This window comes from Sebastes umbrosus, chromosome 6, assembly GCF_015220745.1.
Source record: "Sebastes umbrosus isolate fSebUmb1 chromosome 6, fSebUmb1.pri, whole genome shotgun sequence".
In the NCBI taxonomy this organism is placed as follows: domain Eukaryota; kingdom Metazoa; phylum Chordata; class Actinopteri; order Perciformes; family Sebastidae; genus Sebastes; species Sebastes umbrosus.
The window spans coordinates 17,276,334-17,301,046 of record NC_051274.1 but is presented as its reverse complement, the minus strand read 5'-3'; the positions used below and the strand labels follow the sequence as shown (position 1 = coordinate 17,301,046).

The following is a 24,713-nucleotide window of genomic DNA, read 5'->3' as shown; positions in this document are numbered from 1 at the left end:
GACACAAACTGTGAAGTTCAATCAGAAAAAGTAAGTTAAAGTTAATATTACTTTATTTGTATCATTAAGAAAACCCACTATAATAAATAGTACCAAAATACTTTAATGAAAAGTTTTTTTTTTTCCTTTGTAACAATATAAAAATACATTCTCATGACTACACAACAGATGACATGTCCCATACTGTTATAAAACATACAGTAGCGCTACAGCATATAAATCTGTGGAATGCATTTGATGGCATCTTGTCTTCTACACAACACATAGATGTTATCTATTAAGTTAAAATAGTGTTTTTTAAATAAATTTGTTTTTACAGCGATATTTTTATTATACTATACACCCATGTTCCCTTTAAAGTGTTGATGTAATCAGTGGCAGATTAAGGTAATCTGATCCTAATAATCCAATTGGGTTGATTGGCTGATGGTGCACTTTTCTGACACTCCATAATGACCAACACACAGATACTACAGGTATTACTTCAGTCACTCATCCCTCGAGGGCAAAGAGCTGCTCTAGAGAGGGAACTCGAGGAATAACATGCAACACGTTAACTGGAAGATAAACAGATATATATTACAGTGACAAGTTGACAACTATATTACAATGCAAAAGAATAATCAACTGCACGATAGAAAAAGGAAAAAAAGGTCAGCTTCAAGGTACAAAATTGTGAATGTCTTAAATAGCTGCTAGTTTTAAGTAGATCAGTTTGGTTCATCGATGGGTCTGCGACAATAAGGACAGCAGTTGTGCTGAAGCACCAGGAGCTCATAATCTTCACTGTGAAACATCTACAAGAAAATACAAAAACAGGAACATCAGAAAAGCCCAGAATAAATAGATCTGATAAGAATTATTATATAGGAGACAAGCAATGTGACAGGAAGAAAAGGCAAGAAAGAAATCAGACAGATAAGCTTCGTCTGTGGTTTACCCAGGATATATAGCCGTGTGTCTTATAAATGCTGTACCTTGAAGCAGGTGGGGCACATGGTGATGCTCACATCAGGCAGCAGGGAGCGGAAGTATTCCCATTTGAGCGGCCTGGGCCAGCGTTTTATCAGGACGTCCCTCCTGCTCATGGAGCGCAGCACTGAGCGACTCACCTTGACGGGGACAAAGGTCGAGCCTCCCTGCTGTTTGGATACACACATGGACATATTATAGAACCCGTCCTTTTATCCTCTCCAGCTGGTTCGCCCAGTTGGTGGAATATTAATCGCCTCATCTCCTCTGTCCTTTCTTACCTCAAAGCTCATTTTGGCTGTAAATGGGTCTTCCTCTGCATCATCCAAACCATCATCCATCCTCAAAGCCTGCAGCTCTGCCATGTTGTTAATTAAGAACAAATACATAAAGCAATGCATACATTTCACACATTTCAACATCAGATTTTATTTGTTGTAATTTTCGACAGGAAAAGCCCTTATAAAACGATCCCCCCAGAGACTGTTCTAAAAGTGAGTGTGCTCAAAATGCCGATCAGTCGAGCCTGTCAGTCACGTCGTGGCTCTGGAAGAACAGAGCAGACCTCAGTGCCCTTGAGTGTCTGCCGGCTAATGCAGGTTAATCCCTGCACTAGGGCTGTGGCTACGGCTCTTGGAGGGTTAGTGTCATTAAGATGAGACAGGAGAGCCTCGCTAACCCTATTAGCTCAAGAGCTAAGATGACTTAGCTCTGACAGCTTAACCACCAGCACAGAATCGAGGCCAACGCAGACTAAACCGCTTCTTAGAACTGTCACAAGGCGGAGGGGAGTCACGTGCTTCATTTCGAAGAGATGTGCAGCGTGTAAGGGCAAGGATACAGCCTCTCAGGACCAGCAGAGTGAGGAGTTAATAATTCATACAAAGCATGTGAATCATCTGTTACTCTGTGTATGTGTTTATACTGTGTACAGTCACGTAGCGTAGAATAGATGATCAAAGGATACCACCGTTGTCCATATCCTGCCAGCGTGCATCCCTCTGATCCGTGTGAGGAACTTCTAGGTCAATCAGAGACACAGCCTCTTCATCACTGATGCCCTCCTCCAGGTAGAACTGCACCAGAGGCAACACCTCTGCACACAAGGAGGAGATACGCTACATTACAAACACAAATGGAGTCCCCTCTGGCAAATACTGCGCACCATGTGTCTGTGTGTCACTGACCATATGAGGAAGCTGAGTAGATGAAAGGCTGCCTGCAGTTGATGCACACGCTCCCCTGGTTGTTCAGCAGGGGGTTGTGGGTGGAGCAGCGGTAGCACATCATGCCCTCAATCAGGTCCTGCAGTAAACACATGGAAGTTTGACATACACACTCGGGAGCACAGGGCGGGGGTGACTCCTCTAATAATCAGAGAGTATGGATGAACAAAGGGCCTCATGCAGCAACACTCTCTTAATTTTCTGTTAAGAGAAAAAAGAAGAGAAGTCAACTCCAGATGCACCAAATGCTCTGAATGAAGAATCCCACTTGATCATGAATTGGAGGTGTGCAGTTGATTTGTTTTTTTATTAGCATAGGTAACACCCCTTAATGTAAGGGCAGGTATAAGCGTAGGTAATGCCTCCAAACACTATATAAGGGCAGGTATTAACATAGGTAAGGCCCCCTAAACACTATAAGGCAGGTGTTGTGCCGTGTACAAATACTCTGGCACATGCACAAGAACTGGAGAGAAAAAAATGCTGTAAGAAAAAGAGAACTTAGATAAGATAGGTAGATAGATAGACTTAACAAAGTAAATATGTGATTTTCCAGAGCATCAGTACTGGGGTTAGAGGAAAATCAAAAAGCATGGAAGAGCAGTATGTAAGCCATTCAGAAGCTGAATGCACGCAATATCATCCAAGGGTTTTTATGGTCTTAATTGGGATCAATGGACCAATAGTATTCATTTAGCCCACACATTTAATAATCCAATCACAATTACTCTAAAACATAATAATAATGTAAATTTGATTATATGATATTCATGCATCAAATTTAAAACGCATGTTTCCTTGTGTTGGACAAACAATTTGTGGACTGTGAAAACAAAATGTTTTTTTCTTCTCTTGGTAAGAATGCTCTCAACCACTTGTAAAATGTTCTCTTACCTAAGAGAGAGCAACAATAAGAAAACATTGATGAATCCTAGAAATCATTGGGTACTTACAAAACAAGAAAAAATCGTGGATACGCATAAAAATAAGAGAAAATTTGTTCGTATATTGCTTCTTGCATGAGGCCCAATATTTCACAACAAGTTAAATATACCAGCATGTACGTCCAACTGTTTAACACACCTCGCTGTCTTGAAACGGTTTGGAGCGAATGGTGAGGCTGCCCAGTTCTATGGACTCCTGGAAGCGAGAGGGAATGTGCAGATCCTGGAGTTTCTCGTAGGAATACCTGGCAAGCTTGTGTGCACCCAGTCTTTGACTCTCCTTGGCCAACGCATACAAGGTGTTACTAAAAAATAAGGTTAAGGAACACTATTGTAAGGGAAACAGCTGGAACAGGGATGTTAATTTATAGGTATCTTAATCAAAACTAGTTACTTTTTATGTGGAAACATTTACACTTTTGTGTATTTATAAATAGACATAACTGTATATTCCCTCATTTCTACTAGTTAATGAGTAGAACAAGAGCCATGCTGAGCCTGCAACATTGGCTGAATGCCTTGGAAGTAATACCTTGGTTAGGTTATTTGTAGGCTTGTGTGCGTGCTTATACAAGCATGCGTTCCTGTTTTTGTGTTCGAGTTGAGGACATTGTTGCTTATTTGTATTTTTATGGAGACAGATTGTTGAGAGGGAGCAACTCTGAGAGTGGCAATGACAGGTCAATGAGTTGCAGCTGCAGCAGCTCTATGCTGGCACTCCTCCATCACCTAAAACTTAACACCGCTCCTCTCCTTTCCTCTCCACTCAGCTACTCTCCAGCTCCACCCACACACCCAGTTCTGTTCCACGGCTGGGACTGTTGATAAATGCACGTCCTCCCATTGTGAAAGTTGTTTAGTGCAGCTTTTCTGTGACATTGTGTTTTATTGTTCAAACCGAGTCCAACACATCCCGGCTCAGTCTATAAATCTAAGTTCAAAGTTTCTGGAACACCTCAGTTTGGCCGCAGTGGATCCCAGCTGCTCAGCCTGATTTCCTCCTCAAAGGCTGGGCTGTCCTTCCTCATACTCTGCCTCCAGTGTGTGTGTGACTACATGGATTCCTCTGTGTGGCTGTGGGTGTCTTTGTGTGTGTATTTTTTCAAATTAAAGCACGTTGTTTAGTGTGTTTGTGTATGTGTGCATATGCACAAAGTTCACCAATCAAAGCATTTGTTTAGAGAACAGAGAATGTGCCTCTTGCTGGCATCTTCTCCTCCTCCCCATCATCACCCCTTTTTATTTCTCTCAGCAGCATGGCTTCCGCAGTGGCGCCAACTCTCCCGTTTTGTTTCTACCTCTATCTCTTTTCCACCACTTTATCATCACCGTCTCTGCCAGTCTTGATTTCAGATTGGCATGTCTGTTCTTGAGAGTTTTCCAGAGAGGAAGGGCCCCACAATACTTTCTTCCTAAAAATAATTGCTTGATATTTTCCGCTATGTTAGGAGGACTACTTTCTCAAATGGAAGGATACACTTTAGAAATGCCTGGCGGTATGTCCTTGGTGAGGTTGTTCAGAAGGAACCTGCAGATGTTGAAGAGCGTCTCTGGCATGTGGGAACTGAAGGGCTCATCCTGGAGATAAAAACAGTTCAAAAGAAATGATTGAAAAAAATTAGCTTCTGCTAAAATGTAGGTGGTTTACATTTGTTTTAAAAGCACCATCTCTCCTACTCCCCTGCTTAATTGTTTCATCTTTTAGCCTGGCCAAAAACCCTGTACAGTGCCTCATAGCACCTCACAGCGCCTACTCACTTTTTTGGAGTGGCAGGGAAAGACGAATTTGCTAAAGCAATCACTAACAGCACTTTATTCCAAAAGTTGATCATTCAAATCTATAGTGCCTGCCTGAGAGAGTTAAGGTGAGATATAGAGGTTTCCTGCTCTGGTCTGGATCACAGCGATGCCTCTCTATTGCACGGGTGTGACCAAAGCCGAGCAGAAAGCTGAAACAACAAACCGAGGACACTGACACAGGCCAGGTCACCCATTGAGTGCTCATTGCTTGTTTGTAAGTAGGTTAGGGCTGGGGGCTTGGAGAAGACCACTGATGAGGTAGTCATCATGATCAATCAAGCAGCTGGTTACCATGGTGATATGGATCAGAGAGGCTTCAGGAAGTGAACCATTTTGACTGTTGCATAAAGGGCATGTCTACCACTATGAGCAGTTATGTGTAATGTGCTCATCAGACTTTTTCTTAGTCAACTTTTAACTAAAAATTTGCAAAAATAAAAAAAAATAATGTTGGTTCCTGAGTAGTTCAAGGTGATTAAATTCCTCTTCAGTAGTCTTCACTTGAACTTTACACCCTCAACTCTCTTTTGTTCACTTTACCAAACAACCTGCACACATTTTCATTTGTCCTTTACTCCGAGTCTCTTTTCTTGGATTGACATAATCTTGCAGAGCCAGACCTCCTCCTTGTCAAACCCACAGCAGTCTCGGGAAATTTGAGTACAAAAGTTGATTAGAAAGAGGGCAGAAACGCAGTGGGCTGTCAGCATACTTCCATGTTAAAAAAAAGAAATATTTGGAACATGAATGTGTTGTACCCAAACAGAAACCTAACCACATAGCAGGTACTGTTTCCATGGCTTTCAATCTGACAGCCAATCACATGGCTGCCTCCTGATTTCTAAGGCCTCCTCCCACTTTTGTCTGGTCTGGCTATGAAAGATTAGGGTTGACAAAGTAGCACATTCTCACCGTGTAGCGCTGAATGGAGCGATAGACATGGTAGAGCTCAGCAAGATGCTGGAAACGCTCAAATTTCTTCAGCATTTCATCCCTCTGGTCTTCACTTTCTGCGTCAGACAAACGTACACAGACGTACCAAAAGGATTAGTAGGAAACAATAAAATGCATTACAGTAAAAACAAAGGCTTCTTTCCATTGCAGTGAAGATGGGTCTCACCTCTAGCGATGTCCAGACACTGCATAGACAGCATCCAGTAATAGTACCCTGCATCGTTGAACCTGTTCTCCACCACTGCATTGTGGGTAAGCTGCTCGAGGACTTTAACGGCTTCGTTCTGTCGCCCTGCCTTGTGAAATGCTATGAAAGAAAGACAGAAGTGGTGATTGATTGTTATGATGTGCCCTTGCGGCGACGTTGGATTTCAGGTGCCAGGAAGACATCCTTCTTTATTGATTCATTTCTGGGGCGACATCTTTGGAGCCAAGTTGTCATTGTTGTGGTTTATGATGGGCAAGTATTATGACAAATCTTTTTCTTTCTGTTAATGACATTTCAGAAGGAAGAGCTCTTTTTTTTTTTAAAGCTGTTCAGTGATGATGCCTCTCCTGTCCTGTTCGGCAAAGATTTTAAAAGGAAAAAGCTACCAGACACAGTTAAGAACAACATAGCTTTCATGACCTGGCTTTGGGTTGAATTTCTATTTTATTATATTATTAATAACTAGAATTACCACCTCGCGGATGTATGCCTCCACCAGCCAGTCAAGTTGCAGTTTACATCCATGTCTGTCCAAAATGTCATCATTTTATCCTTTTAGACATTTGTCTGAAATTGTCATGATTATCGTATGAATTCTTGAGTTACGGCCAAAAACATATTTTTTGAGGTCACAGTGACTCTGACCTTTCACCACCAAAATCTAATCAGTTGTTCAACTTGAGGTGTTCCTGAGATATCGCATTCACAAGAATAGACATACGGACAACCCCAAAACATAATGCTTCCGGCCACGGCTGTCGACGGCACGGAGGCATTAAAAAGTACAAAAGCAATCATGTATGTTTATGAAAGTGTAGGAGACGATACAAAAACAATACGTGGGATGCACACTCTGTTAATGTATTCTGTCGACAGTCACACATCTGGAAAGAATCACTCAAGACCAGCTGAGTTTTTTGACACAATTGGATTCTTATACTACAGAAATGTACAATACTTACCCACACTAACACACACACCCACACACTAACTACATGGCACTACAAGCAATTTATACCAAAGTTTTCTTAATTTTTCACATGTAATAATAACTAACATAAGTCTTTTCCAAACAGGTAGGTTGCTCCTGAATATGAAACAACAAAACACTTTGACTTTAAAGCCCTAATAAACATGAGCGCTATTCTTCATGTTCCCATCAGAGGGTAATTAGAAGCAGCTTTAGGGAGTCGACCCCAGCAGTGACCCTGCCTCTGCAACCACAGTGGGGGTCAGGACATACATATAAGTGGCAAATATTTATCAGTCTACCTAACTGGATAGAAACCACATTCAGCTGCTGTTGGTTAATGTTAGGAAGTAACACCCACTCCTTCCCGCTTACAGAAACACAAAACAGAAGCTGACAAAAATGCACAGAAGTGGCTCAGTCATTAACATGTATTTTTCTATGTGCAGGCCTATAACAGAAATTAGTTAATCAAGTTTATAGCATGATATTGATGGAGCTTTGCAAAACTGTCAACTTTTCATTTAAAGTGGCTTTTTTCAATCAATTAGAAGACTGCAGAGTGATCCAATATGCAATTTTGCAAGAATGTCAATGAAGGAAACTGAGAAATACGGCAACTATTATAAGGTTGGGTTGGTAGTGTTGTTCAAATACATTTTTTAATGTAGTTGTATTTGTTGAAATTCTCATTACACCCCAACAGCAATCAATAAATCGAATATTAGAAAAAGAAAAAATGGTATCTGAGTGGTGTCTGTGTCTGTCGCAGGACTGTAATAAACCTGTCTACCATTTCATTCGGCCTGAATGCAGTGATTGGACGGCCTGCTTGTCTGCGTGCACTCATTGCGTCTTCCACAAGCTGCTTGCTTGACAGCTGTGAGTACTAACAATATCCATGTTTGTTGTTACATTCATAATGATAATTTTGGAGGGAGGCCTGAACAAACCGACAGTCAGTGTTGTCGACTTGGCGACTTTCTCTCTCTAGATTTAGTGACTTTTGGAGCTAGTGCTGCTAGATACTTTCATTGGAAAAGAGCTGGCAACACTGGGCTGGGTTTTTCAGTTGGATTATTTTTAAAATCTAGTGTACTCTTGCTAGTTCTCAGCATTACCAATTCTACCTAAAAAAGATATCTTCAAACTAAAGACATTTGTAATGAGAGAGTGGTCAATCAGCCTGTAGGTGATGATAAAAATGCCGCAAAACCCAATTAAATCTCTCGATGGAGCCCTGAAGGTCGAGAACCTCATTTTAGCTACACTTGAACTTGGCCCCCAAGATAAGTACCCAACCAATTCAGCCTAGCGTTAACTTTTTCTTAGTTGTTATGGTAAAGTACCAGTGCAGTGGACAGGAGACAGGCTGGAGTCTTAGACTCCATTACAATCACTAGTAACAAAATACTGCGTCACCGCTCTGACTAAAATACACACAATCAGCAAAATGCATGACCATAAGTGAGCTCCAATACAATCAGGCCTGTTCAGTCATGAGTTCCATGTCGAGACGGGCAGAGGAAGATTATGTAGAAGAGGAAATATGCCTGCTGAGATCATAATTATAAATCTATGAGCTGATTATAACTATGGTTACAGTTGGTAATCATCATCAGAGCCGCTTGTAGTACTGGTGATTAGAGGCATGCATGCATGTCATTCAGTTAACAGGCAGCTCAGCTCTGTTCTGTTCTGCTCTGCTCCAGCAAAGAGGATCATGTTTTACAATGAATACAGAGAATCTTAAGGAAGTAGTGAAGAATGTCTGCATCCAGAGCTGGCCAGGCTTTATCACTTCCATATGTAAACTTTGGCTGTGGCTGTAAAGTTCACTGAAATAATCCTGGAAATATGCATTTTTAAAAAGTATGTGAATGTACACACTGGAGCATCCCAAATAGACTGAGTAAAGGTGAAAGTGAAGCCCTGTTGGAGATGCAAACTCACCTTTTTGAGCTTCCTCAAAGCGGTCATTTTCTGCCAACCACTGCGCATAAGGCACATAGACGTCATTTTTGAACTGGGGGTGCTTCTCTACCAGTGAGAAGGCCTGAGAAAAGAGAGATGTAATGCAATACATGTGACAAGTTGACACACGAATTAGTAAGTCCCACAGATTGTAATATATAGAGAACAACATAAGGCTGCCCTGAGTAATTATGGCTGAACTGCAGTTGATTAGGGACATTATTATACAACACATTATTCAGAAAAACACACATTACTTCCAGTCAAAACATCGCAATACAGCATTATTAATGAGTGGAGAACAAAGAAAAAGTGTATGAGCTAAGTTGATTTCACACTCAATTAGAACTACAACTGTAGCTCTTGCGCTGTTTGAATGACAGCATATAAAGAGCTGTTGAAGTGCGCTGTGGACACACATTTGCCTGTCATGGTGACTGATTAATGTAAATGTCCTGTGGCAAAACTTGAGCCAAGAAACACACCAGTCATACCATACAGTAAAAGAGAGAAAGAGACTCTGTGTGTGTCTAAGGCATGTGAGCCCAAAGTCATTTAAAGGAATACTTTGTTGTAGAGAAGAGTGGGAGCAGTGAATAGTATCCATGTGGCCCATGCCGTATGTGCTCTGTCCCGTCTTGGTGTCCACCTCCCCCAGTGAAGCACATAAAGCCTAACAGTTCTCTCTGCATTCCCCCCCTCTGCTTTCTTTTTTCTCTCTGAGGATCAAATAAATATCTGGGAAGCCTTTCCTCAGACACTACAGCAGAACCATGCGATCGTGATTTGATGTTCTGTTTTTGGCTCTTCTGTTTTCAGCATGTAAATTGCTAATGTGCATCTCTGTAACGCCTTTAACTCGATTAAAGACTGCAGATGGATTAAAGAAACGCTATATTTTCTTCTTGTCTGAGCAGCGTGATCCGCCCTGATGGAGGAATTTGATTGGAAGCAGAATAGAGCTTTAAGCTGATACTCTTTCAGTGCGGTAGAGTGTTTTGTGCTGCTCACTCACTAATCATCATGTGGGCATGGATTCAGAGAAATCCAAAGCTGGATGATTAGCTCTGGAGTGCGTGTGTGGTTTAAGTTTGTCAGTGTAGGATATCAGGCAGATGTATTGTCTTATTGTTTGCATTCAGCTGTGGTTACTTTAACAAATACAATATACTTTTCTGGCCATGACCATAAAGTGGTTTATGGGTTTCTGAATACCACAGCAATTTATTTAGCACAGTCCTATGTGGTTCACATTATATTTATGTGATTGTCTCAGGACACTCTATATATAAGTCATGATGAGCGGAGCAGGTGTGCCTCCTGTGTGCTTTAAGTGTGTCAGACCTCTTCCCAGTGCCGGGTTTCCACATGCAGCTGCACTAGGGCCTGCAGGTCCCCCATCTTGGAATAAGTCTCTGAGGCATAGCCGTGGTGCTTCAGCCTTTTGAAGTAGAGCGCACACTTTGCCAGCGGTTCGCGTTCAGCCTTGTCCAACTTGCGAGCGATGTCGATCAGCCTGGATGAAAGGAGAGAGAGGAGTGAGCACACACAGAGAGGGCGAGTGCAGATAAACCCTTACATCGGGGTCCGGTCTATCAAATTATGCTCATGACCCGTAAAAAGAATATGAACCAGTCGGGGTCACTAGCTGAATCAGATTTGGGTTTAAGAGCCCTGACTCTGTTTCAGCTGCAGTGTTTATAGTGCTGACCCGCTGGTAGCACCACAGGAGACTCACAGCATGCAGACAATAGGTCAGATGGAGTCAGTGGGGAGGTCTGATATGACCACCAGACAACTGACTTATCAGTTAGCCTGGTTTTCAACAACACACACTCACACCCCACATTCCCACTATGCATGTATGTGTGAACGCTAATACAAAAGTAATAATTCCCTACGTACGTTCTTAGCTATCATAGCTTCGACTCAGCGTATTAAATATACTTTTTAATAATGATCCTCATAGAGAGATGCATGTACTGGATATTAACTATTGCTGCCTTGTGCTACTACTATGCAACACAGATGCAACATCCCCTCCATGCATATTTTAAGATAATTCATGTCTGATGTGGTTTTTACAGAAAAAAAAAAGTTAAGCGACCTAATTAAAAACTCTTCAAAGTGGAACTGCGCCCATTTTCAAAATTCGTTCCTATGGTCTAAAACGATCCACAAAATATTAGAAAACATGAACAACTCTCAAATCCCAAAACTAGAGCGCTAAAACTCAAATTTGTGATTTGTGAGTATACATTTTGGAGCTGGTCCATAGACTATATGGGTACATTTTCTGTTTCACAACTGAGGACACTACAATAGAATAAAGCTCATTTGGGTATAAAAAAGAAAACAAACATTCTGTGGGTTCACAAAATCAGCCTCTCATTCATTGTCTATGGGGCAGCTCCAGACTTTATTCCATATGACATCACAAGTTTGAGACTTACTTCTCTGGTTTCTGGCTTTGAGAGAGAGGAGCTCATGTTCATAAATATAGATTCAACTTTACTAGGCCATGGGAATAACATATTGGATTTCTGAATTTGGGAGGTGTTCCCCTTTAAGTTATATCAACTATTTCTCCCTCATTGAGAAATCCAGAATATCTATGAATACTTTTCCTTTCAAAACGTTTAACTACTGGACACAAGAAGTCTCTCACATTACTGAAAAGTTCATTCTAAGTGTGTGTGCACCAAAGGCTTAAAGTTTCCACATCACACTTGTTGCATAATGGACCGTGATTGGCTTCCAAACTTCAAACTCGTTGTGATGTCAAACCAAAACTTAGATTTTAGGTGGGCAGAGAGAAAATTTCCGCCTTCGGCAGATGAATATGAAAACAGCTTTCTAGCCTATAAAATCTGCAAATACACCATTCTGCACAGTGAGGGTCAAACATCCAAGTCAAGTAACAATAAGCAAGAAATATTTTTGAGTTGAGAGGAACTTAAAACTTCAACACATCAAATCAGGATTCTGCGATGGTTGAAGCATCTTGATGACTTTGTTGGCTAAGTGTGCATCTGTATAAGATTCAACCTGATTCAGGGTTTAAATCTACATCAGGGCTTCAAAGTGGCCCTTTGTGTTGTGTCCCAAGCTAGCTTCAATCCCTTTCTTCCACTAATGTTCGAGTATTCTATTAATGTCTAGAAACATAGAAAGCCAAAGAGTGAGAGTTCCACTACTGACGGTAAAATTGAGGCATTTTTGGCAGAGCGCAGAGTGTGAACATACAGTATCTAACCCCATTATCTCGACATTACCGTCTTTTGATCAGTTATGTGCTAGAAAATGTGCCCATTTACTAAATTCAAAGAAGCAATTTGGATGACATTTATAGATTTGGGAAAAATCATGCACACAAATCTAAAAAGGCGGTTTAGAAAAGGTTAAACAGGAATAACAGTGTATCCTATAGTGGAGGACTGATTTTGCATGTTTCATACAGTGACTGACACTTACATGTCTTCCCAGGCGTGTTCCCCTATAATGTCTATGGCTTTGAGATGTTCTCCTGCTGACAGGTACATCTCCGCTGCTGCCCGGGGCTCCTTGCTGCTCTTAGCCCAGTCTGCCTGCTTGGTCATCAGGATCCGAGTGCTCTTGGGGTCTGTCGCTCCGACAAAATCCTGCAAGAAAGACACACACAGTTACAAACTTGCTACTAAACATAGCAATGGATAACTGGGAAATCCCCATTAACACTGATGATAAGCGAGGAATGTATGTAGCACAGTTAATCTGGATGGAGAGCAAGAGTCCAGTGCAGACAGCCAGAACCATGTGGGTCAAGGCCGAGACAGGAGGAAGAGAGTCACACAAACAGCAGGCGGCTAGCCCTCCGGTGTCCATCCTACCTAAAACAAACAGCCTGTAGGACCAGATGGCCACACAGCCACATAAATATACAGCAGCCACATCAAACGCACACACAATCTGATAGTTACGCACACACAAATATACATGAACGAGTCGTAGCTGTGTCATCTGCTCCAGCAATGTGAATGTGATGCTGACGATCAAAGTGTCCCCCCCACATGTAAACACAATAAAGCATGAATTTGTCTCAACTCCAACTGACCTCCTCATCAAAGTATTCACGTAAAAGCAGACGCTCGCCTTATTTCTCTCCGTTTGTGCTCCATTTCCAACTCTAACTATGTGTGTAAGCTACCCTTGTGTTGTATATGGATATGTCTGTAAAAGCACGGTGTGTGTGTGTGTGTACTGATCAGATGATATATGTGGAGATTCCAGTGATATATGAGGAGATGAAAGACAGACGGTAAAGGGGGGCCATTTGAACACAGTGCAGGGCCCCAACTTGGCATAACTGCACATGATGAAGAAAAACACATGTTCTACATCCCTAAAACATGCAGCGCTTTCCAGGTCACTCTGTCCATATTGATACAAAAGTATGTTGTACATGCGTATGTGTGTTTTTGTCAATCGATGATTTAATCACCTTAGCATACTCAAACATGCGCAGGTCAGTGTACATGCTCAGGGCTCTGGATTCGTGGCCGGTACGTTTGTAAAGCTTGGCTGCCTCGTGGAATTTCCCCTGGTAGGCATAGACGTCTGCCAGGAACAGCTCATTGTCGTTCTCACCCCGCTTCTTCCTCTCCTGCAAATCAGTCAACACAAACACTGGCATGTGTGCAGAGATAAACACTCACATGCATCTACACACACAATGAGTAAAAAAACACAGAAGGCACTAAAAACTATTGGCTTGCTGGATGCAATCAGCTTCACTTTTAAACCCACAATAAACTGTTACGTCATCAGTCATAACAAAGTTAGAAAACAAATAAAATGTTTATAGAATACAATAAACATTTATTTCATATCACTGAAAACATTTTTCAAAGAAGCGCGTTTCCCCTTTTCAAAAGTGAGAGCAGAAACTTTCTCCTGGCGCTAGCCAAGTTGAAACAGACTTTGCTCTGCATGCATTTTGTCGAGGAATGTGTGTGTGCTTTGCCGTGTGTATATATTTGCTTGCATGTGTGTGTATATTGGACCCGAGGTGGTCATTCAGGTTTCAAGTTGTTCCCTTGTTCAAGAGTTTTTTAAGTGTAGCTGACGGGAAAGCCTTGCAAATAAATGTATGATGACCATAATAATTGTGATTGACCCAGTATCCCCCAAGCCTTGTATAAATGTAATGATGTCAGCTCTGGTTGGAGCAGAAATTAGCAAACAAAAAATTTGAACTTGGCTTTTCACAATATTAAAGGAGAGTAGGTATTACCTCGATGCTATTGATGAGCTCCAGGTAGCGCAGGTCTCTGATTCTAATGAAGGCCTGAAATTGGGAAAAGACAAGATATAATTAGGAGCAGTGATTCTTAAAGTGGGGTCCGTGTCACTCTGCCTGAGGGTCCACCAAATAATTTGCTTTAAATTATAAAATTGGGCTGTGTCATTAAAAACTACATAACTACAGATGGTGACCATTTACACAAATAAAACAAGCATATTGTGTCCATTACTCCCACCCACGTTAGCTTTGGGCCAATAGAAACTCTGATATGATTGTTACACATCACGTCAAACTGTCATGAATCAGTCACTTTACTCAGGGCGCACCAAACCGTTCCTGCTGCTGCTTAGCTTGGCTTTTTAGCCAGCTAGCTAGTATGGAGAAATATGTGAGTCAGTCCACATTGTCAAGTGACGCTAAGCCCAAACTATCTAAATTGAGAAAATATGACCACTGTTATATCGAGTTTGGTTTTATTGAGAACAGCGAGAGGAGTCCAAAATGCGTCATGCGTCTTCAAGTGCTAGCGAACAAAGCCATGAAGTCAGCCAAGCTAAAAAGAGATCTAATTACAAAGCACCCTATACACATACATATCAGGGCAAAACACATTAACATGATTCAAATAGAAAGGCGTTTCTGTTTATCACTATCAAACAGGTCTGAAGTATTTATGTTAAAAAAGTTTTAGAAGACAAATAGTTCCAATGGCATCTAAGAGTACAAATGGTAGTAAGAATATGCTTAATCTGTGTTACGATTAGAGGATGGTTTCTCAGAATCTGATGTTTTGTTTTCTTTTGCAGTACCAGCTTCTTCTAAATCCTGCTTCAAAGATGTAATGTGAACATTAATTTATATTTGTCTGTCTGGGTACTGTACATGCTGTAATTTACCGGTAGTGTTGAGAGTTTACAAATTACATGAAGCCTAAGAGTGAGGCGAAGGTAAAAGCAAGGTACCGACGCCACATTTGGAGGAGTTGCTGCTATTTGTACGTTTTTATTATTTTGTGAAGATAAAAGTAGTAAAATGAGTAGGTCGATGTGTTTGTGTGTGTCAGACTTGCCTTCTTGGCGGTGTCAAAGTCAAGTCCCTCCAGGGCCTCTGTGGCTAAATCCCTCCAGTCACTGTCAGTCACACCTAGACAGGCAATCTGGTAGGCCTCCTTGAACATCTTCCTCTCCAGGTACTGGTACATGGGTGCTGACTGAGCAGAGCAACAACACCACCGTCAAAAAGCATTGCAAACTATACAGGACCACCAACAAAATTATATCTTCACCACATACCTAGTTCAATAACTCATAGAAAATCAGTCCATTTAAGTATTTTTGTCTTTGTAGTACAAACAAATACCATGATATTTAAGATACACCAACCATTGGCAATAGTGTGCTGTCATTTCTACATTACTACACACCTGGGGCACCTCCACAGCTGACATAGAATAGACGTGGAGACAGAAGATCTTAGAGCCGTTGTAGCCGACCATAAAGCCTTGCATCTTCTGCTGGTGTACAGGAAAGTTGCTAGCCTTGATGTTGAGGTAGCCGTTGCCAGAGAAGCACAGCATGTCCTCACACTGGGTGTTCCAGGCCACGCTGTTAGCATTAGGCTCCTACAGGGAAAGCAAAAGAGAGGAGGCGGGTAAGGGGGGGGTAGCGGGGAAATAAGGTCTGGAGGTGACTGTGGAACACAGACCAGACAGGAGTACATGAGTATACGTAGCTGTACCTAATGCAAATAATTACACAAACATGTTTCTATTTTATTCCATCCCACTGCACCTCTGAAATGTGTTTTTTTAAATCTGCCAGGTAAGGTTCCTCCACCATACTCTTAACCCTCTGCTGACCTGAAAAAGCAGCTCTTTACTGTTGATGTCATAGACCAGGAGAGTGTTGTGCTCATCCACCACAGCCAGTTTATTGCGGGAGGCGCTCATGTCTAGGCAGCGCACTGAGGTTGACAGCTTCAGCAGCGTGATGGGAAACAGGTTGTCAACAAATATCTTCAGGATCTACGTCACAAAAACAAGGACAAGCAGAGCAAAATCAGAATAGAGCATCAGAACTAATGCTACTTGTAATAAATGTAAACCTTATTATATTTATGTTCAAATTACTGAACCACTGGCTTAAGAGCATGAGTGTCATTTCTACAGTTACTTAATGTGGGAATGTATTTTTCTCAAAAATACTCACAGCTCCATTCTTTAACCCGACTAGCAGGCCCTCTCTGCCTGGCGGACCACCAATCACTTTGATGTAGCGAATTAGAGACTCCATCACCCATTCTTTTTCCCTGACACTGGTGAAGGACAGGCACTGGAGCCTCTTCTCCTGCACAATAGCAGAGCGGGAAAGGCGAGACCACAATTACATTTAACACATGAAAATCTGACTGGTTCTGAATGACCAAATTATTCTGTTTTTATTATTCCACAGTCTGTTAATTACACCCTTAACCTTATTTAAACATACTGGTAAATCTCTAACAAATCTTAGCACATTCTTTTAAACACTGCAAAGTGTGGGTCAACGGCAGAAAGCAATGCTATAAAGATAAACAATGATTTGATTTGACACAGACATACGCAGCCCATACGAGCACAGCCCATTTATATGGTCTAAAAGCTGTCTGAGGCACGAAACACAGGCACGCCTGTTAAGAGAGAGATCTGAAGCACCTCTGTCACACCAGACAGATTTAAAAGGAAATAACCTCTGTGTTATGGCTGCTCCTCCTCCCTACCAGCCGCTGTCAAACACATAGAGACATGAAGCAGAGAGGAACCCCGAGAGACACCCACTGGTTCAACAGACTGTGGTCCTTCCCCTTCATTCAACTGTCTTGCTTTATCCAGTTTGAAGAGGGTTGAGAAGGGGAGAGAGATAGAGCCCGCAGAGCACATGCACAGCTGGAGCCTTTTGCAAACTAGGCGGAAACATCTGGAAAACCAGCAATTTCATGATATTATCATTTTTTTTCTCTGGGCTGTTTGGGCTTGTATTGAATGGCTAAACACTGATTCACTCTGCTTCCATCATGTTAATAGGGCTCAAATGTCTCTACGGCCGCTTGCGCAATCTGTCAAGTGTGCATTAGTGTAATTTACAAAGAGCCAGAGAGTCACTTCAGGTCAGTAGAATTTAGTCTGAGAAGCAGAACTGATTGACTCATTATGTGGGGAAAGACTCAAAACAAAAACAAGCTCTAGAAGAAGTGAGCAAGACATTTTAAATAAGCTTTGTTTTTACGAGCATTATACTGCACAATGACTATGGAAATACATCTCTTCTGACCTGACACAGGATGATATGCTGGGAGCAGACCACCAGCAAGTTGCATTCAAACTTTCTGCAAATTTTCTCCTTGATCCGGTAGTGCATGTCTGAGGAGTCATCTGAATAAAGCTCATAGATGAGGATCTTCTCGGGCAGCTGGATAGCAAGGCGGTTTCTGTAGATGGCGATCTTCTTCACCAGCTCGCGGCACTTTATCCTCACTGGGGAAAGAAGGAAATGAAGGGAGAGAGTGGACATGTTAGGAGGGAGAGGAAAGTTTTGTCATAATTTCATGCATACGTTTTTTCAGAGCTTGATTGTTACCATCCCAGTTATGCTGTCATGCTGCTTTTCCCTGTACGTTTTAAAAATGAATTACTAAAATAATGAGCTGTCATATCTCCTTTATGAAAACAACTCCTTTTATATTATATTACTGAAATGAGACATCCACCATTTGAAAAACTGTATACCCTTACAAAAATGTAATCGGATGATAGTTGATAGGACAAATATGACAAATGAAAAACATTAGAAAAGATACAATATATTCTTATTAAAAGGGATAGTTTGGGTGATTTGTAGAGGGGTCGTATGAGGTACTTATCCATACTAAGTGTATTACCTACAGTAGACGATAATTGGCATGACTCCAGTTTGGAGAAGCAGACAGGAGTACCAGCATGGGAGCAAAGCAATGTACTGCTGCAGACGGAGCCGGCAGCAAAACATATTTTAGCCACCTAAAAGAAAGGCTCATCTAATAAAATCAATATCAGTTTAAGTGTAGGCTATATTTAGAATATTTTTACAGCTTTATCTTGCCGTCAGACAGCCCTTGCTGGCTTTGAAGAGAATACAGATAAGTTTAACTTTCAGTTAGTTCCTCGTCAGAAAATATTCTAAATATCATGTAGACTTAAACCGATATACATTTTTTTTAGTTGAGCTTTTCTTTTAAGTGGCTAAAATACCTTTTGCTGCTGCCCCCCGTCCACAGCAGTACATTGCTTTGCTCCTGTCTGTTTCTCTGTTTTCGAGTGTGCTGACCTTCATCTGCTATAGGTAATACACTGACTATGAATAAGTATCTCATACAACCCTACTTCAAAACACCCAAACTATCCCTTTTAAGGTATTGGTATTGTTTAAAGTTTAGTTCAGAAAATACTGCCTCTATACCCTTGATCATGGCACTAACTGAGATGCTTCAAGACACATACATTATCATTTGACATCACAATAGGTCTTCGATTATAAACTAAATATCCTGCAGCTAAAGCAAAAGTGCACCTTTTTGTTCAGTGATGAGGTGCTGGACAATGACATCGGTCATGCTGTCTCTATAAGCATAGCGATCCTTGTAGAGGCCGTGAACTGTACTGAAGATAAGTTGGTAGCAGGCGATGGTCCCATCCTGGCAGCCCAACACCTAGATAAGAGATAACAATGTAGCAGTACATCCTATTAACACCTCTAAGAAAAGACAGAGAGTGGGAAAATGTTCCTGTTGTTAAAAGCATTTACACAGTAGAACTGAGAGAAATTCGCTCTCGTATGCCCCATCACTTTCAGTTAAATATAGTGAAAGGAAAAGGTGCTAAAGGTGTTACTGTTAAATAAAATTACTTGTGTATCTGTGTAGCTAAATGAGATCAAGAAAAAGTATCTAATGCAGACTGACACTCTTTATATCAGGTCTGAGTGTTATCAGTGTTTTGCATGACATTTTCCTATCTCTTCTCTCTATCTGACACATACTATTATTCAAGGGCAGGGATAACTTCTCCAGACATATGACTTCACAAGCTGTGGACCCACCACAAAGTTGGAGTCAGGCTTTACCCGGCATGTCCACACCCAGGCATTCTGCTCTCCAATGGTGCCGAGCCGCACGCCGTCTTTAGTGTAGAGGGAGGCCTGTTTATCAGAGCCCCCCATGACTATATACTCGCCCTTGGAGAAGTAGCTGACGCAACACGGGTCATAGGTGAGAGCCCTGTCTTTTCCAATCTGAGAGAGACAAAGAGAGAGGTGGACATTAAACCAAGAATAAAGGTAGTATTTCTCATATTTATTGCCTGGGGGCCTGGGCCAAAACTTCCCACTGTCTGGGTCGACACACATCAAAGTCAACAGTACATTCAACCATCCCTTTGAGTGTTTGATGAAAAGATGGACATAAAAAGTTTTTTTTCCTCTGGTTTAAACAACCTCTATTGTATTCATGTTCAAAGTCCATTTGCACAACATCATATCAGTCCCCCAACTCTGTGCATCTGTTTCTCCTCACTCTGGAAAAAAAAGAAAAAGCTGGCCGACAATCCATAGTTATTTTCTTTCATTGCGAACAATTCCTGGTGTTGTAATCAAAACAGAATGTTCACTTAAATAGATAAATAGGCCGATGACAATATACGAGCCTAAGGCAGAACGGCAGAGTAATGAACAGGGCATATTTGTCTATAATTACGGTACTGCCCACGGGGAATTTAGGAGGAAGGAGGGACAGTGAGGGGGCCATTAAAGCATAGCAGGATCACTTCCAATGTACTGTTATGGTTTCAATAGAGCCTGACAGTCTGATTACCACAGGAAACACAGGTCTTAAACTCAGTAAAGTGTTCCCAATACCATATATTTTGGACTTAAGTTTTCTTGTTTCTTATTGCTACAGCAAGTGATAGCAGATAGTGTTTCAAAATGCTATTAGTCTACTGGTATTTTCCATGCAAGGTAAAGAGACTGCCTATATTTAATCATCTAAATGTACTTTTAATGAGTTTCAAGTGGCAAAGGAGAAATTAGTTGTTTTATTAGAACATGTCGCATGAATAAGACTTTGTATATATGTATACAACTCACCATGTTGGTTGGTTGTACTTAGCCATACCATATGGTAATTTGGGATTTTAAATTACATAGACCTGTGGTATTCACCTGCTTTCCACTGAGCTGATAAAAGGACAGCTTCTGACCCCAGTCTGCCACAGCCAGAATGTCATTGTGCTCATCCCTGTGAAAAAACAACAAATATGATGTTAGGCATAAGTACTCCTGTCAACATACTGTACGGACGGGGCTTTGGTTGTTCAGGTAACGTTGACACGTGTTATAATAAAAGCAGAGAAGCCACCCTTCAACTAGGGGGTGCATGGTCAAGCCCTTTCCCCTAACAATTGACGGCTTTTAGCTTCACTATGTCTGTATCCTTAACCATTTTAATTGCATGTCGGGGCGTTGCATTTATCTTCATTATTTTCCAAATAATAGCCTTGGTATCTATCCATGTAAGCCTGTGTGCTGAGCAGAATTCACCCAGTTGAAGTGTCCTTGAGCAAGACACTGAATCCCTAGCAGCTCAAGAGATGCTATTCCCTGTCTGACCTCAAGCTCTGACCTCCCTGTGATATACCAATTATATTCCATAAAGCAACCCAAAATAATATATCTGGTGCATCTTGTCATTTTCTCTCGTCACTACCCTCTTTATCATTCCTCCTGCAAATGTGCCCTTTTCTCTCAGTTAACCTGTTCAGTAGTCCTCTGTCATGGCTACAGCTGTGCTTCTGGCTTTGGCTGGAGGGGGGCATCAAAAACATGGACAGCTGCTCAGAAGATTCATAATCCTCTCTCTCACAGAAACACTCCCCGGTTGACCACTGCCACCTGCTGGCGCCACACAAGCACTTTTCTTAAAATGGAATGCACTCTCAATAGCACATCATTACTCAAAATTGTGGGCGACATGGATGGACAGTGCATAAGATTAGTGAAGAAAAAATACCTTATCTTATGCAGCAATAATTAAGTGAGACTAACTTAGAGGGGTTCCAGGCTATGGACCAGATAGGAGAAGAGGAGCCTCCTGGACGCTCTATCTTGACCTTCTCCTCGCCATTCTTGTTCCGAATGCTCACCACTCCATTCATCATGCCAAGGGCAAGGTACTGGCCATCGTTTGTCCACCTTCAATCAAATAAAACCAACTTAATCAACTTAAATGTGTCACATTAAAGTGTACGAATGTTGCAGACAGTTATGAAAACAGACTTCACTTACCCACAACATGTTATTTTGCTGCTCACTTTATGTTTGTTCACAGATTTTTGCTCCGGGGACCACAGACCTAAAAATGTAAAAAGGTACTCAGATGTCCAGTGCTCCATGTGGGCAATTTCTCTTTTTAAAAATTAGTATATATTATGCACAGGATTTTAGTCCAGTGTAGACTCAAACTCATGGTGCACTCACCAAAGTCTCCAGAAGAGCAGGAGGCAAGTTGGTGAGTGACAGGGTTGTAGGCAACACACTGGATAGAGTCATTGTGACTACAGATAAACAAATGAAAAGAAACAAAAGACGGAGTAATACACACTGCAGAGGACGCACTGATACTAAAGTGATGAGTGAAAGTGACACTTACGTATATTTCAAAATACCCTCCAATTTAGACGTCCAGATGATTATGCTTTTGTCTGCTGACCCTGAGGCAAACCTTTTACCTGCAGAAGAACGCAGTAGTTAGTAAGATAACAATGATGACTGATAAAGGAGTGTACAAATGAAAAGCCAGTCGAGTACCATCTTTAGCATAGGCCACACAGTACACAATGTCTTTGTGTCCTTTTAAAGGCTGGATAATAGCTCCATCTGCTACATCATAAACCTGCAACAAAAATAAAATACATTAAATGTAATACAGTAATAATGCATGCATTCTTTAGATATGTGCCTTGGCCAAAGAAAACAGGAAAGCCTTACCAGGACACGAAGCCCTGCGGCAATGATGAGTTGGGTGCCATCTGGCTTGAAAGCAAGGTCATAAACACTGCAAAAGACAATAATGGATTTGTTTTTCTGAAACATTGATTAGTCAATCAACAATTTTGATGATCCACTCATCCTTGAAGTTACATATAAAGAAAATGTGCCATTCATGGGTTTCAGCTTTTAAAATAAGAGGATTTGCTGCTTTGCTCAGTTTCTTTAATAATTGTACACTGAATATCTTTAGATGCATGTCTGGATTTTGGACTGTTGATCAGATAAAACAAGACATTTTAAGATGTTGAGCGCTTATTAATTAATTTAAAACATTTTAATCAATAAAAATTGTTTGAAGGTTCATTGTTTACCTTGGAAATAGTATTATGCCAAAAAAAAAGTCTTATCACAAAGTATACTTGTTTGTTTTTTCAGAGGGGTTTCAGTCAAACAGCTGAAAATAAAAAGCTGAAAACTCGAGAAACCCACCCAAGGAAGAGGACCTTAATAATTGAAACCATTTTGTTTTTGTCAAATAATGAAAAGATCATTATGTTAATCGTTAATATCTGTAAAGTACTTATCAAATCAGACGTTGAGTAGGTCTATGCTTGATCCGTACAGGTGTAGCTTTTTAATTTAATTTATTTTTATTTTTGTTTTTCACAATTTAAGACTATACAACATAACAAAAAAAAAAGAATGATATACAGTGCAGGAAGAGGCAAAAGAACCACTGGGCTTATCTGAAGCCTCCACCCAGAGACAAGATTAATATAAAGAAATAATATGAATACATAAAAGTGATAACAAACAATTAGGACAAGTTATATATATAATAACAACAATAACAATACAGTAAATATATCAAAAGCTTCTTAGCTAATTGACGGACCACACTTGTTTACATATGAGCATTGATTGCAGCCACAATAACTGCTATACATCACCTACATACATTACATATTAGATAGATAGATAGATAGATAGATAGATAGATAGATAGTAACTGTATTGATCCAGAGGGAATTCAAGTTTCCAGCATCACAGTTCCATAGTGCAAAACATGTTTGTAAAAAGGCAGTAAAAAAGTTAGTAGTGCAAAGAACAAAAAAATAATCCAGATATAAAAATACAAGGAGATGAAGAAAACTGTGAAAACTGAATATAATGCAGGGTAACAGCTGTGATACATGACTATTACAAATGTGAATATAGTGCAGAAGAGACTGTTAAAAATGAGTATAGTGCAGGGTAACTCCAGTAACTTAGTCTATGAAAGTGCACTGTGTGCATTATTATCTGTTATTGCACATAATATGTATTATTATTGTATTATTGTGTATCAGATTGTGATACAGGACTATTACAAATTAACTCATTACATTATTAGCTGTAGTCCTATAAGAATCAATCAAAGCAAATAAAGTTATTGCTGTTAATTTAGAAATATGTTATCTTTGGGCTCAGAGAGGTAACCTGTATATGCTATGCTAAGGTTATCTTAAATCTTATCTTAAAAATGTCATTCACAGAAAGCAATGATGTGCAACACCTAACAACACCTAGAGCTAACTAGCTTAACATTAACATTATGGCTTCGACCTAACGTTATATCGTGCTACACAATAAAAGTTGACATGCTACACTAGCGAAAGAAAAAATATGTTGCATGAAAACTACGTTACAATAATCATAAACTTTAGTATCTCTCTCATTTGTGGATGATAACCTATAATAGCTGCGTGGCTAATGCTAATGCTAGCTACCTGGCTAACACTAGTTGACATAGCAACCGCCGTTGCTAACCGCCCTAGTTACCTCCCAGCATCGAGCCCAGGCTGACAGCGTAAACACAAACATCCAGATGCTCACCATTGTTCACGAATAGTTTCTTTCCATGCTAGGACGGCTCTCATTTCCAGCTTTTAACAGTAAAAGAAGGACTGGTGGGTTTTGGTATCAACAGGTTGGTGTCGCTGGTTCGGCCGGTGTTTCATACCGAGCACCAACTAGTGATGTGTAGGTTCGGAACGAGCCGGTTCAAAGAGCCGGCTCTTTTAAGTGAACGATAATGGTACTTGTCCACAGGAGCGTTTTTATCGCGAGGGGACGCGACGCTTCCCAACATTGGACGCTTGGTGGGCTGTCACTAGACACAGGCTGTCCCCACCTGATTGGACGAACGCTTTCCCTGGGTTGGCTGCTGCTCCCAGCTTTCAAACCGGAAACAGTATGGAGGCTCATTTGGAAACTTTCTTCACTTATTTCACGAAAATAGTTCACCGAAATGTGTTTCTGAAAACATTTGAGGCGAGAAATAA

The 24,713-nt window shown here is 40.9% G+C and overlaps 1 protein-coding gene across 4 annotated transcripts; it reads right to left on the bottom strand.

Annotated features, from left to right (window-relative positions):
* Positions 1–38: 38 nt before the first annotated feature.
* On the bottom strand, positions 39–24,420 carry ift122 (intraflagellar transport 122 homolog (Chlamydomonas)). 4 transcript variants are annotated; one of them, XM_037773864.1, is made up of 30 exons: positions 24,265–24,420; positions 22,387–22,453; positions 22,207–22,291; positions 22,049–22,127; positions 21,877–21,953; positions 21,685–21,751; positions 21,445–21,591; positions 21,154–21,294; positions 20,563–20,638; positions 19,444–19,635; positions 18,916–19,054; positions 17,641–17,843; positions 16,540–16,677; positions 16,191–16,355; positions 15,756–15,953; positions 15,402–15,542; positions 14,321–14,374; positions 13,529–13,690; positions 12,523–12,689; positions 10,393–10,564; positions 9,028–9,130; positions 6,063–6,203; positions 5,855–5,952; positions 4,620–4,720; positions 3,282–3,447; positions 2,160–2,277; positions 1,940–2,068; positions 1,254–1,330; positions 978–1,142; positions 39–797 (listed from the first exon to the last, which is right to left on the bottom strand). In XM_037773864.1, the coding sequence occupies exons 1-30, from the start codon at positions 24,306–24,308 to the stop codon at positions 711–713; spliced, it is 3,699 nt and encodes a 1,232-aa protein (XP_037629792.1). In that variant the 5' UTR covers positions 24,309–24,420; the 3' UTR covers positions 39–710. The 4 variants fall into 4 exon arrangements, with proteins under 4 accessions (XP_037629792.1, XP_037629793.1, XP_037629795.1 ...); XM_037773865.1 differs by having other exon boundaries at positions 21,154–21,291; XM_037773867.1 differs by lacking the exon at positions 21,154–21,294.
* Between the last annotated feature and the right edge of the window lie 293 nt (positions 24,421–24,713).

What these genes read in the sequence shown, in the direction of transcription:
- ift122 (XM_037773864.1), bottom strand. Translation starts at nt 24,308, where the DNA reads ATGAGAGCCGTCCTAGCATGGAAAGAAACTATTCGTGAACAATG. An exon ending in GACAGAGGACTACTGAACAG is followed by an intron (nt 20,639 to 21,153) that starts GTTAACTGAGAG and finishes GTTTTTTCACAG; the next exon opens with GGATGAGCACAATGACATTC. An exon ending in ATCAGCTCAGTGGAAAGCAG is followed by an intron (nt 19,636 to 20,562) that starts GTGAATACCACA and finishes TGTCTCTCTCAG; the next exon opens with ATTGGAAAAGACAGGGCTCT.